At 38.7% G+C, this 13797-nt stretch overlaps 1 protein-coding gene across 2 annotated transcripts in view; it reads left to right on the forward strand.

Annotated features, from left to right (window-relative positions):
- The window catches only part of bmb (brambleberry), a 23429-nt gene continuing 9632 nt past the window's right edge, over window positions 1-13797 (forward strand). Inside the window, exons 1-7 of one of the 2 annotated variants that reach the window (XM_030433437.1) lie at window positions 1-181; window positions 3279-3544; window positions 4868-4996; window positions 5077-5262; window positions 7225-7447; window positions 12463-12579; window positions 12679-12858. In XM_030433437.1, the coding sequence (XP_030289297.1) occupies window positions 16-181; window positions 3279-3544; window positions 4868-4996; window positions 5077-5262; window positions 7225-7447; window positions 12463-12579; window positions 12679-12858 (1267 nt within the window). In that variant the 5' untranslated portion in view covers window positions 1-15. Of the gene's footprint in view, window positions 182-241; window positions 381-3278; window positions 3545-4867; window positions 4997-5076; window positions 5263-7224; window positions 7448-12462; window positions 12580-12678; window positions 12859-13797 lie in introns of those variants that run through there. The other variant, XM_030433438.1, reaches the window with a different exon arrangement.

Genomic DNA, 13797 nt, shown 5'->3' on the forward strand with positions numbered 1-13797 from the left:
TCCGCTACAAGCGTGATGGAGAAAACAAGCACACCACGCGTCAGGTCCCAAAAACTTCGAGGCATTCCATTGGCTGAGTCCTCGTCGTATAGGACGGAGAGGTGGCGAGCAAAAAAATCAACTGTCATTCCAATCAGCTGTGCGAGGGAGCTGAGGAGTCTCCTGCAGAATTTAACAACAGGTACATTTAGAGCGTTTCATCCGGCGTTATTATGTATTATATTACGCGCACATATTGCTGCATGAAATTGGTGTTTTCAGTTTTAAATGTGTTCTCTTATTCACTGTTGTTTTGTTTTGCACTCTGGAGAAGGCATGTGCATTTTGCTTCTTGGTACTTAAAACAGACGGTTATAAACCCGCTAGGCAGATTCTAAATGGTGAGTTGCTGCGTTTAACGGTAAATAAAATACAATTGCGAAGCAAAATGTTTTATTTGAAGTGTATATACGTTGCTGTAGTTGTCCACGGCAGGTACTATATTGGAGTGCATGTGTTGTGCAGCAGAGCAGACATGCCCGGGCAAAGCCACTCATTGGTTTTCACTCATATTAATGATGAATGAATAAGTTCTTACTATTGTGTCAGGCATACATCAATGTCCCTACCGCCTGTGCTTTACACGACACCATGCATTCTTATAATATAGATTTAGAAAGGCATGTATATTTAACAACATTAATTCAAACATAGGCTTTTGTTGTCGCCATCTAGCGACAGCCCCTGGATTATGTAGTTTTGAAGGTAGATTCCACCTGTCTACCTCCTACTAAATACTTGTGATTTTAAAGACTCATTCCATCCCAAAGGTTGCCAAGACTTGTAATCTGTATAATCAGAATTCAGAATTAGCTAATTATCCTCACTCTAAACTGTGACGTAGTGTGATGTAAATAAAATTGACTTGACTAGATCTCAACCAGCCATTTTAAAGGTTAGAAAAAGGCAAGACACAAGGATGACTTTAGGGGCAGATTGAAGATATTACATAGCACAAGCACACATCCTGAAAACAATGAGCAAAAATAAACGATGATAGAAACTATAAAAAAAAGTACTATTTCCAGTCAATCAGGCCTCAACAACTCGGAGAGAAAAGCAAAGAGATTTTTGGGGTTAACAGGCAGTTGGCACAATTTTAAGACTATTGTATGCAAAATGGTAAAACAGAGTTTTTAACAAGCATTTACACTGATGACAATGGGCTACCTCTGCTCTGTTACATAGTCGACAGACACAGATCATATTGACATGCTTTTATCATCATCTGAAGTTGGAAAGAATTAAAGTAGTCATTAAAGTCAGGACACAGTTTGGCATTCCAAATCACACTTTGGTTTCACAACACAATTGTTAAACAAATTATTTTACTAAAATCACGATTAGACCTTTAAGAAAGATGAGGCCAATAATCAAATTTGACTTTTTGTGAAAATGGCCTCTTCAGTGTACATACTGGTGATTCACTGTCCGTATACGCAGGTGGGCTTAATTATAGGTGACCACAACCACCTGTTGCCACCAATTAATCCCAGCTGTTAATTGTGAAATTATTTAAATTTATTACACACTTCGTCAAGCCCACATTTACTGTCCTGTCCAGTTCAAAACAACGGACTTCTTCATAATGTTAAATAAATCTCACTTTATTCATTCATAACGTCAAATAAATCTCACTTTATTCACCCGGTACTCACACTTACTTGTTGTCTGTCTTACTACCTCTATCTATACCTATACACTATTCAGTTTAAAATAGATCTTCATACTAGGAGTTTAGATAGTGATTAGTAAGATATGTGGACGATGCACCCCCTCACATACACTATGTCAAGATGAGGATATAGAGGGAAACAACCTGGGAATATAATCTGATTCATATCTTTGTTACATCTAAGGTAAAATTAAGCAGTTTCATACTTTGATGTCAGATATGATTTAGAGGGTGTAGATCATTTAAGATCTCTGACAGATATTTTGGCGGAAAGAAAATACCAGTATTTGGAGGTAGTATGTAAAGAGTTGTAGTAGAACAAAACAACAGCAGTTGTGTACCAGTACCCAAAAGTCATAGCCTACTTCAGTAAATGTACAGATATCTTGTCAAAAATATTTCTTTTGTTAAAGTGAAAGTCACCCTGATGAAGACTCATTGAGTAAAACTGTTAATTACCTGATATTAATCAGAATCAGAAATACTTTATTCATCCCTGAGGGGGAAATTGCTTATGTTACAGCTGCTTCCATGCAAAGTCCCAAAAATATGCATAAGAATAAAAACTATATATATATATATATATATATATATATATATATATATATATATATATATATATATATATATATATATATATATATATATATATATATATATATATATATATATATCTATATATATATATATATATATATATATATATATATATATATATAAGAAATGTACATTCTACTACAATATATCCATACATACAGTTTAATAAATATTGCTACAGTTAAAATGTGGGTTATTGCACATTGTTTGTCTTTTATTATTGCACACTGGAGAGAAACGAAGCATCCCGAGTCCTCCTTTTGACTCGGTGTCTGATACACTGAGCGAGGAGTTGAAGTTAACTTAAGTTTACTAAAGTACCAAATAAGTCCAAATAAAAATACATGTATTTATATACTATGTACCATGGGTTACTTGACTGTCAGATTTAATTTTTTCTCGATTGCCAGTAGATTACCTTGCACTGTATACAATGAAATTTCAGTGCAGCTCCTCGGTGGTCATTCAAACACTATTACATAGCAAATGGATAAATAACTCAAACACACAGGAATAAATTCAAGTAAGTAGATATAAAGTATCCAGTATAAAACAATTGTGAGAACGGGTATGAATGATATACATTGTACAAATGTACTTGGTTACATTCCACCACTGAGTTCTCTAAAATGCCTCCAAATTGTGCCGCACTTAATGGCTGTTATTTCTCTCAAGATAGTGTAATAAAGAGCATCATTTATTTGGTAGATACGTGCAATTGTATGTTAACAAGCTAAATACGAATAAAAATAGCTCCAAAGCACATGACCAGATGTAAGTTTTTGTTTCGTAAGACTTCTGAATGGAAAAACAGCCTAACACAATTTAAAGAAAGTTGGGGAGGGAAAATGTTAATATTTTCCGCAAACAGTTATTTATAGTTAATGTTGAAAATCTCTTGCCAACAAAGATTTAAGTGACAAAAAAGCTGAATGAAGTCATTCTGCAGCCTTGTATTCTGTTCCAGACATGGGCCATCTGCTGATCCACCACCTGTGTTTCCTGCTGATCAGCGTGCTGGCCTGTCAGTGTCCTACAGTCAGCGGGTTGTTTGAGTGGCTGAGACAGACGGAGACACCTCCAGCAGCAGCCGCACCACCTCCACCTGCAGAAGCTGAAGTCCCAGCACTTCTAGCAAGGGATGCTCAGTTTGAGATGGCTACTGCGGATGAGAAGTTTTTAGCTGAGGCAAAAAATATGGAGATCAGCCCGTTAGACAGCTGCAATTATAAGGTGAAACTGAGCGTTGTGGTCCTTGATATGAAGGTCTTTTCACATTTTTACCCACAATTCACTCAGGTCACTTATGTAAACAGGGTCAAATCAAGAATTTAGTCGTTTTTATGATGCTGCAAACAGAAATTGTATCCTGGTTTGCTCGATTAGTCAGAAAATAGAATAAAAGGTCTTATCACAATTCATACAAACCAACAGTGCACAGCCCAAAAATATTCTATTTACAAAGAAAAAAATATCCTCACTTTTGAAATGATGGAACCAGATTATGTTTGGGATTTTCACCAAAACTGTGGTGAACTCAAGGTAGCTGGCTGTCCGTCACAGTCGAGGGGTTCTGAGTGGTCAGGCTATGTAATGACATCAAAGTCATTGGTGCACAGCATTCATATTTGCTGTATCAATTTCAGTGTCCAGAATGACTTGTATCTAATGGCTATTAACTATTTGAGAACAGTATTCATCACAGCAGACAGTAAACTTGAACATCAGATATTATTTGTCAAAGCAGCTGCAGCAATTGTCAATAACAGCAAGGAGACAAGGGAAAGAAATTCCCCAGGCTCCCTTTGAAAAAACAACTTTGGGAGTTATTAGTTTAGGAGAAGCTTTATAAACGTCATAAAATGCTGTCTCTGAAAATGTGTCAACTATTCAGGCCTCTGCCTGTTTGTCACAGTTAACACAGACTCCAGTCTGCAGTGCAGTTCATAGACTTGATTGATAAACCACAGAATTGTAGAGTTACATTTGGCGTCATGATTTTTTAGATCATGTGTACGCCTCGTATTCTCACGTTTCTCCTTTCTCACTCATTGACATGAGCGTTCTCTCTGCTGTGAATTGCAATACACTTTTTCAAAGTTTATTTTTATAAATCATTAATGATTTGTATAATGCCTTGTTTTAGGGGGTGCTGCAGGCCCCTCAGCACTCCTACTTTTGACATCCATGGGTAAACTTCACATGACCACTTGAGACATCTCATGAAATGGTTTGAAACTTAAGCCTAGAAAAAGTTGAGAAACATTTCTCACACACCTCTTCTAGCTTTGGATATATTCATCAGTTGGACGTATCGGCAGTCTAACAACATTGTTCACATGAATACTGTCACAGTAACATTGGTACACTCCCACTGGTGTGTCTATAACCCTTTGAAAAAAGTGCTGTGGGGCGCCCATTAGCTCAATTGGTGGAGCGGGCGTCCCATGTGTGGAGGCTTTGTCCTCTGTTTCCGGTCATCTTTGAAGCTGTCCTATTAATAAAGTAATACAAATTCCCCAAAAATAATAAGCAAAGCACTGTGGTCTGTTGCAGGTGGTTGCCCGGCTGAAGGCGAGCTGTGGCAGCCTCTCAGAGGAGCAGCTCGCAAAACTTGGAGTCGTTCTGTTCAACTGCCAATCAGAGAGTGAGGGGCGTCCGATCTACCCATGTACAGAGGAAATGGTGACAATAACATTATGATAAAAGGAAAAAAATGTTGTGGTCTCTATCGAGCACCTTTTCATCTAATTTTGCTGTTTCAGACAATAAAAGAGTGCACAGCAGGCATGGACCCAGACACTTGGAATGCGTACCACATAGTGAGCAACAGAGCACGCTCTGTCTGCTACGCAACTCGCCAGCAGCTCTTCAGACGCCGAGCAGAGCACACCGTCAATGCTCTCATCTCCACAGCCACGAGCCAACTGGATGCAATGAAGGACCTGAAGGTGGAGTTCAGTTTTCTTCAGATCTGAAAAATAAATCAAAATATATTTAAAACAAACACAATATGACCAAGTGTAATCTTAAAATCGCAGAAGATGAAACATTTATTTTCTGTATCAAATAAGCATTATAATGAAGATTGTTAGAGCTGCAGAGGTGTCCTGGCCTACAAATCGTGTTCTCCAGATGTAACAGTCAATTAAAGCTTTATTGTCATTTTGTTATACCAACAAAATGGTACACCAAAAATGAGATTGCATTTCTCCAGGATCAATAACAGATGACACAATAAATTACACACAATATATAAATATGATCATTTAAAACTATGACTAAGGGCTTGTGAAGTGCAGTAGTGCACATGCTCCAGATCAGCAGTTCATCAATCTAACAGCTTGTGGAAGGAAGCTGTTGATAAGTCTGTTAGTTACAGGACCCAAACAAATGTCATGTCATCATGATTTTAATAAGGGATGCACAATATATATAAGACTGATGAATTATGGATGCAATATTGGGAAATTTATATTATCAGCGTCACTGAAATGCTAGCCGATAATATGAGGCTGAATTGCTGTATTGGTTGATTTACAAGAAGAGGAACAAAGAGGAAGATGTGCAGCTCATTGTGCTCAGGGTGGGACAGCAAATCTGATTTAGAGAGATAGAATAATTTATTATAATTTCAATTGTTATAACATAGGATTTATGTAATATATAATTGTATCCCACATACAACCACAGAAAACAACAAATACAATTCAGAAAAGCCCTGAGCAATTTTACAGAATCACTGACGGGCATTTGAGGAAAGTTTATTTTCCAGTAATCTATTTTCTAATTCTGATCTAAATAGTTTTCTCTCCTCTGTTTATAGCTTGAAGTAGTAATGGAAAAGAAATAACCAGGAACATTTTTTGTAAGCACTTTTTTTTTTTAAGGACAACAGGGCTGTAAACTAGCGGTCGTCACTCGCCAAATGCGACTAAAATATTCCCCTGGCGACTTAATTTTGGAGGGATACATGCCACGGGGCGGGTAAATGTTTGTCCCGATGGTCGTACTCTTGCAATAAATTATGCATGATATAGCAAAACATTGTAGTAGCTGTAAAGTGATAAATTATGACGGTAGCAAACGTTAGTGCTAAACCGGCTACTTGTTGTGTGTCGCACTGAAGTAGCTCCCCCGACGTCACCGCTGTAGAAAATAGTTCCCCTCAGAAGCAACGTAGCGTGCGCGTCACCGCTCTTTAAAAGTTTGGCGCAGTGACTGTGATTCGAGCGCAGCAATGACGACACCTCTAACTCATGAGCTGAGGGAAGTTGTACTTATGGTGTGCATAATTTTCTAAACGACTTCCTTCAATTAGGTTTCAGTATGATAATCAAGTGGCTTAACATGAGAACAGTTGTCACGTCACAAAACGTGTAAAACCATGGGTCTATCAAATCCAGTGTAAATGTTATTATGGTACAGTTGCCACTGATGAGTCTATTACAGAGCCTCTTTTCTAAGCATGTATTGGTATATAATACTGTTATCTCCATGAAAAGTACTGAAACAGATGTATATGCAACAAAAAGAGTCAATTTATTATTTGGCCGGTAAAATATTTACTTGGCCGGTAGATTCTTTCATCTACCGGTCCCCTTGGCAGGTGAGCCAAAAAGTTAGTTTACAGCCCTGGGACAAGAATGTCTTGTTAGGCAGGTTATCAGAAAACTGATCCTAGCGGTATCAGCCATGGGAAGCAGGTAATTATCTGTATTGACTGAATCAAATGTGTATTGTACATCCCTAAAATGATAATTTTCACTAATGCAGAATAATATGCCAATATCAGTCACAACGATGGCAATATGATTGTTTTTGTCAAAATTGTACAGCCCTAATTTTCTTCAACCTTTTTTACCTTTGTGTGTACAGTATGTAGTAACAGATCAAGTGGTGTTTTCTAACAGGAGGGCCAGCTGGAGCTGAGGGAACTGACTGCAGCCTCCTTGGACAAGCTGCTGGACGGTCACAGTGCTCTGCAGGCCCAACAGGGGAAACTGTATGAAGGCCAGGGGCAGATGGAGAGTTCACTAAGGGACAACCTGCAGCGTCTGAACCAGGAGAAAGCCCTCATTGCCTCTGGACAGGAACTGGTGGCTCAGCTCATCAAGGGCATCACACAGAGAATGGGTGAGAGTTTGCGTGTGTCCGTGCATTTCATTTTATATACCGAAAGGTGAGCCAGCAGTTTTGTTTTGAAAAAGAACAATGGAGCACCAGTTGAAGTGAGGGCAAATACATTTATCCAGTTAAATGTATTCTTCAGTTTTAGCAAGAAGCAGTTATGATGGCACACCTATGTCAGCTTTAATGTGAAGGATGTATTTATAAACTATGGTATCGGTCTGAGTCTATTGAATGGGACATTTATGTACAGCCATGTTAACTTTTGGCTTTGGTTGTTGGAAGTTTGAAATGGCAACAAGAACATGCTGCCCTCTGACTTTGTCTGGGACACTACATCAGAGTGTGAAAGTGTGAAGGAATTCTTGAGAACTTTTTTTTAATGTTTTAAAACAAGTCTCCAGCAAGTGTTTTGATATGGTTCTAGGTCCATGGTATACATGGTTACTGAGGTCGTTTAGATCAAAGCTGAGCCAAGTTGATTAAAAACCTGTGTCTACTGCAGAGTCAATTGACCTGGTGTAAATGCAGAGTGTGCACATTCCTATTGCACACAAATGCCTGATCTTAGTGGGATTTCTCACCTGTGGAAAAGGGGTATTAGGACCTTGTTTGACGCTGACACAATCCTGGCACATTTCAAAGTGTGCCAACCCAGTCTTTTGCCCTGAGTTTGTGGCATTACACCTTCAAAATCAACTCAACAAAGGAATTAAAGCTGCTTGTGTCCAACAGGTTAAAGTAAACAGAGTAGTCTCACCTCATTCTGCAATGTAAACATTAGTCACATATGCTAACAAAAGAAGTACAACGTGCCTGGGTTAACTGTATGTGTGTGTCTGCCAACGGGTTCAGTGAAGGCACAGTCCCTTTTTCCATATAAGACTTAACTGAATCCACAAAACAAACACAGTGAAATTAGGGCTGCAACTATTTTGGTTGTGACTAATCTATCGATTAGTTAATTAGTCACGATTATTTTGGTTGATTATCTGTTTCGACTTTGGTTTTACCTCATATTCTCAGAGCAAATTAAAAACCCATGAAACATGTATTTGAAAACATAAGAGGCTGAAATCTATGATCATGTTTTATCACACTGTAATGCCTAATACTAATTATTACAGTTTTTAACTGATTACATATTTTACAAATGAATTATTATGTTATAAAACGTTGCATTAAGTGGAGGTTTGCTATTGAGTGTTTTATCTAATTTATATCATTACTGTTTTGTACTGCTTTAATATCTTTAATAACAAATTATTACTGATATCATTGCTGTCAGAGAGAAGCCTCTTATTTGCAAATTTAACTTATTTTTATAATAATAATAATCAATTTTACTGGCCACCCTTCACTTCTGTACACATTATTAACATATGAATGTATTCAAAGAGCTGTCTCCAGCCAGCCTCTTGTCTGATGATACACGGGGGAGCATGGGTTCTCAACAACCGCAGCTGTTGTTGTCATTCGAGATCTGTTGCATTTTTAATAACTATGAATTTTAATAAATCACTTTTTGGTTGCACACTAATGGATGAATACATAAAAAAAATAAAATAAATGCAAATCCATTTCGGTTTGATTTGCTTGTAGGTTTCTTCTTCTACGCCACACTGTGTTGCACATTCTAGTTGTGGTGCTAAAGCAATTTGCTTCAGCTCAAATCTTTTCTTTTTTTTAAAATGATAAATGCGAAAAATTTCGCGTCGCCAAATTTTTATTGGCAATTTAAGCGATTTCGTCGACTAATCGTTGCAGCCCTAAGTGACATACATATACCTAAGTACTTTTCTTTCTGTGAATGGAGTGATGATGAGAAAATGCCATATGTGTGATGTTAAAATTTGCAGCTTTAAAGTGAAACTCTCGCCAAAGAGCAACTTGAGCTTTATTTGTGAATGTATATGAGTCAAACCTTCATGTAGATGCATAATTCTGATGAAAGAGGCACTTTTAAGATTTACCGTGAAATCGACACTTTCTGTCTGCCATGACGGCAGTGCACCGAAGATACAGCTGCTAACCTGAGTTGTTCAAAAACCTTATTTTTCGTAAAAATGTGTTTACACAAATAGGGCTGGGCGATATGGACCAATAGTCATATCCCGATATATTTAGGCTAAATATCGATATACGATATATATCCCAATATTTTTATTGCAAAGTGAGAGCAAATGTTCAGTCAAAGCCAAATATGACATGTGGGTGGGAATTTTGCCATTTTAGGGCAAGGCCATTTGGCCTTCACTTTTTTTTTTTCCAGGGGCACTACTTTTTGTAGTATCTCTTTTCAGTGTTGCACTTTGTAGACGGTCCCTGCGTCTCACAGACGGCTGACCATAGAGACCAGAGTTAATGTCCAGCCGCTCGTTTAGATGAAAATACGGTTGTAGCTCGTCTTCCTTACTATGGTAGGAAAGAGCCGTCGTTTGTGTTTTAACAAGGTTTCACTTATGAGTTATTGATCCGGGAATTTCGAATCTGTGAATATATTTCCAACTTTACCAGACTAAATCCTGCCACATAAATCAGTTGGGTATCATGTCAAAACCGGCTGAGCTCGCTCTGCACCTGTGCTGTAAGTTTCGTTCTTCTGTTTTGAGACGCTGCTGCTGTTTGAGAGGCTTTCACGTGAGATCATCGTGATGATGAGACTCCACCTGCACGAACCGCAAACTCACTGAAGTTACTGTGAGTGACTACTGTGCACTCAGGTGGCTGTAATTCAAGGCAAGCTCGCTACGCTGACCGGGCCAGGGGCACAGAGGCCACTGTGGCAGTACGATGATTTTTTTTTTCACGGGGCATCAAGGCCAAAGTGCGGGGCAACAGCGGTTAAATTCCCACCAAATTGTTTGTTAAGAGTGCCGGATTGTCTGTTCCAGCCCCTCCCCTCTCTGTGCATGAAAGAGGAGGGGAGCAGTGCAGAGAGCTCCGGGTCAGCGGCTTGCCTGGAGCAAGGATCACAGCGCAAATTTGAACTATATCGATATAAGTGATAGGGTTTCATTCCATATCACATTTAAAAATATATCGATATATGTTTTATATCGATATATCGCCCAGCCCTATAAACAATGTTCTCAGTGCTCGTGTTCATGTGTACAGACCCTGGTGATACTACGAGCAAAGTTTCATGTTGTGTCGAGCCTTCTTAGTGTTTTTTAAAAATGGCGATTTTGATGCTAGTGTAAGAGTGCCCCAGCACGCCATTGAAAATGAGCTTGCCCGAAAATGAAACTACGCTAAATCTTAAAAGTGCCTCTTTCATCGTAATTATGCTTTTACATGAAGGTTTGACTCATATACATTAACAAATAAAGCCTAGTTGCTTTTTGGCGAGAGTTTCACCTTAAATCTAGCAGATGGACTCTGGAACCTAACCTAACTTTTTATCAGCATGTGGGTGAGTAGGTAATGTCTACATTTTTCAAGTACAATAGTAAGTCCCAACAGAAAATACAACATAATAATGAATCTAGTAATTAATCACAGGGTTTCCCCCAGAAAACTTGCTAAGCCTGGTGGTAAGCCAGATTCATGACGTAGTAACATTTAGAGTGGTTTCAAACTGCCTTGCATTAAATCAGTGTTAAAAGTTAATTGGTGGGCAATTTCGTACTTTAGGAGCCAGCATTTAAAACCACAAATTCTGGCTTCATGCTCCATATTAATCACTGGCTCGAATGCTGCACTGACAAGCCTACAACATGAAAACAGTGCAAGCTAACTATAGGATATTTCATAATGGATATTTTATTATAATCAGTGACATATATTTACATTTGAAACAATGTGGCATTCTGCTTGCTGCCATATTGATGCCGGTGCGATGGTGAGAGACCCAACATGACTGTTTACCACATCATGCCTATAAGTAGTGTAAGTAGCTTCAATATGGCTTACCACCATAGCTTATCTAAGGCTGAATTTAATATAAACCACTGTGAAATTAGGACAAGGCTGCTCTGCCACTGCAGCGGACGACGAGCTAACATCCATGCTACATCCATGCTAGCTGCCTCATCCACCTGTGGCTCAGCCAGCGTTGTGCCGCTGCACACCTGGTCAACAGGTGAACCAGCAGGTTCATCGTCTCCGCCTTTGTTCGTCCGACTTCGGAAGACAAAGTCCAGCGTTTTTTGACAGTAGCAGTGATTTGTGGGGTGAGGGGTGTTAGGTGATGAAAAAGACACCTGACCTCAGACCCGCTATGTGTTCATGTGTTGACCATAAGATGTCGTCAGTGCGCTTTCAGCTTGGTTACTGATGTATACAAACCTTTTTTGATTAAATAAATAAACGATGCTTAGCCTGGAGGTGGGAAATCTAAGCCTGGCGGGCCGCTCTCTGTCTTTCACTCTCTTTCCCACTCTCTCTACACTGGGGTAAACCCTGTAAGTTAAACATATATATGGAGCCCTGAACAGTCAAAGTAAAACCAGCCAAATACATCAGTTAGCTCAACAGTAAACCAGCAGTCAGAAAACGGCTGTAATAAGAGGACCTACAGATAATATGTCAGAAAGCAGGTCTTTCCAGTTTCACTCGGCCTGCTTTCTGGAAAACCCCTCAGTCAGCAGTGCAGCGCTCAGATCAGCCGAGTCGCCTCACTGCTTCAACCATTTCAAATGAGGCTTGATCTGGTGGGTTTCTCTGTGCTTTGAGTCTTTGCACATACTTTTTTTGTATTGAAAATGCTTTGTGCTTGGTATTTGTGATTTCCCTTTTACATGTATTTCCTAGTGTTGTTGTAGGCCGAGTTTAGTAGCTTACTAGAAACTAAACTGAACTTTTTAAATATTCCTCCTGACAAATACCTCCCATATTATGATAAAAATCTAAACTAATGGTGAAAATAATAAGATCCATATCAAAACTAAGGACTGAGGAGAAAAAATTATATGACAACAAACTTTCATAACCTAGCTAATGTTCTGCCATCTAGTATGAAATGATATTTACAATCTGTCCTTTTTTTTTTTTTTTAAATGTTACATTTTTTTTCTTAGAGAATGTGAGTGAAAACCTGCAGAACCAAGGCTCGGAGATGCAGGACAGCCATAAGGCGATTGTAAAAGACCTTGCAGACGTCCGACACCAAGCTCAGGACATTTACCAAAAGATTGGTAATCAAAACACGTTACAATCCGAAATTAATCACAAACACGCAGTTCAAAAGTGTTTTGTCTCTAATATCTGTATTTCGTTCCCTTATGGTTGATCAGACCACAGTATGTTGGAGTTCCTGCATTACCAGGACCAGACGTCGCAGTACTACACAGACCTGATGAACAAACTGGAGCGCATGAACAGCACGCTGGGACTGACGCTGCACTACCTTGATAACATGCAGAGCCGGATCGAGGAGAAGCTTCACATGATCCAGGGCTACCTGGGCTGGGCAGGTGAGACATGACACCCAGAGTGCAGTGACCACAGTTTTGGGCTGTTGGTTGGACAAAAACAAACAATTTAAGACATGATAATTGGCTTCTTTTCCACTCATTTTCAAAATTCAATATACAGAGAGCTAGAGCACAGGTGAAAGCTAGTCAGGTCCAACATTGTCATCTGTATATTTATATTTTCAATGTAACACTGTAGAAATTGAACAATCTTTGCTATTAACTTTATCAGAAGTGTTGAACTGAACATTAGGGCCGTCTCTCTCTCCTCCTTGTCCCTCCTACCCTCTCGGTGAAAAGTTAGTGAAGCTCATGCTTTGCGTTACTAAAATAAGTCATTTTGGAGATGTGCAGGACACTAGGGCTGGACAATATGTCCTAAAAATTTTATCTCTGATTTTTTCACAACAAACTCGATTTACGATTTTTATTTATAATTTTTTTTTTTCCTTCTCGAAAACAGTGCACCTTTAAACTCACTTGAAAAAAAATGTGTCCCTTTTTGATAAAATGCTTTTGTAAACATAAATATAACATGTGAACATAACTTTCATCAAATACTTTTTTGCAAAACCTGCCTTTTGTTTACAAACGGTATTTTGTATCCCTGAAGATGTGTAAACTAAATTAAACATCTGCTTGCATTGCATAGTAAATGCAGGGGGAGGGCGGTGCCCACTATGAGCTACAGGAGCCCATGGGGAGCGGCGGCGGGGGAAAGTTAAAGAGGAAATCGATTTTCATTTTTTAAAATTGTCCTAAACCACAAACTCAAATTAATCGATTTTACAGATTTATCACCCAGCCCTATAGGACACCCTCTTTAATTTGATCAATCAAATCAAATTTTGATTTGATTGATTATCAACATCCGGTGGTGGTTCGTAAATAAGGAAGGAATTTTGGGATGCTGTCTATTAAAGCTGTAGTCTGTAACTA

The sequence above is a fragment of the Sparus aurata genome, chromosome 11, assembly GCF_900880675.1.
Source record: "Sparus aurata chromosome 11, fSpaAur1.1, whole genome shotgun sequence".
NCBI lineage: Eukaryota > Metazoa > Chordata > Actinopteri > Spariformes > Sparidae > Sparus > Sparus aurata.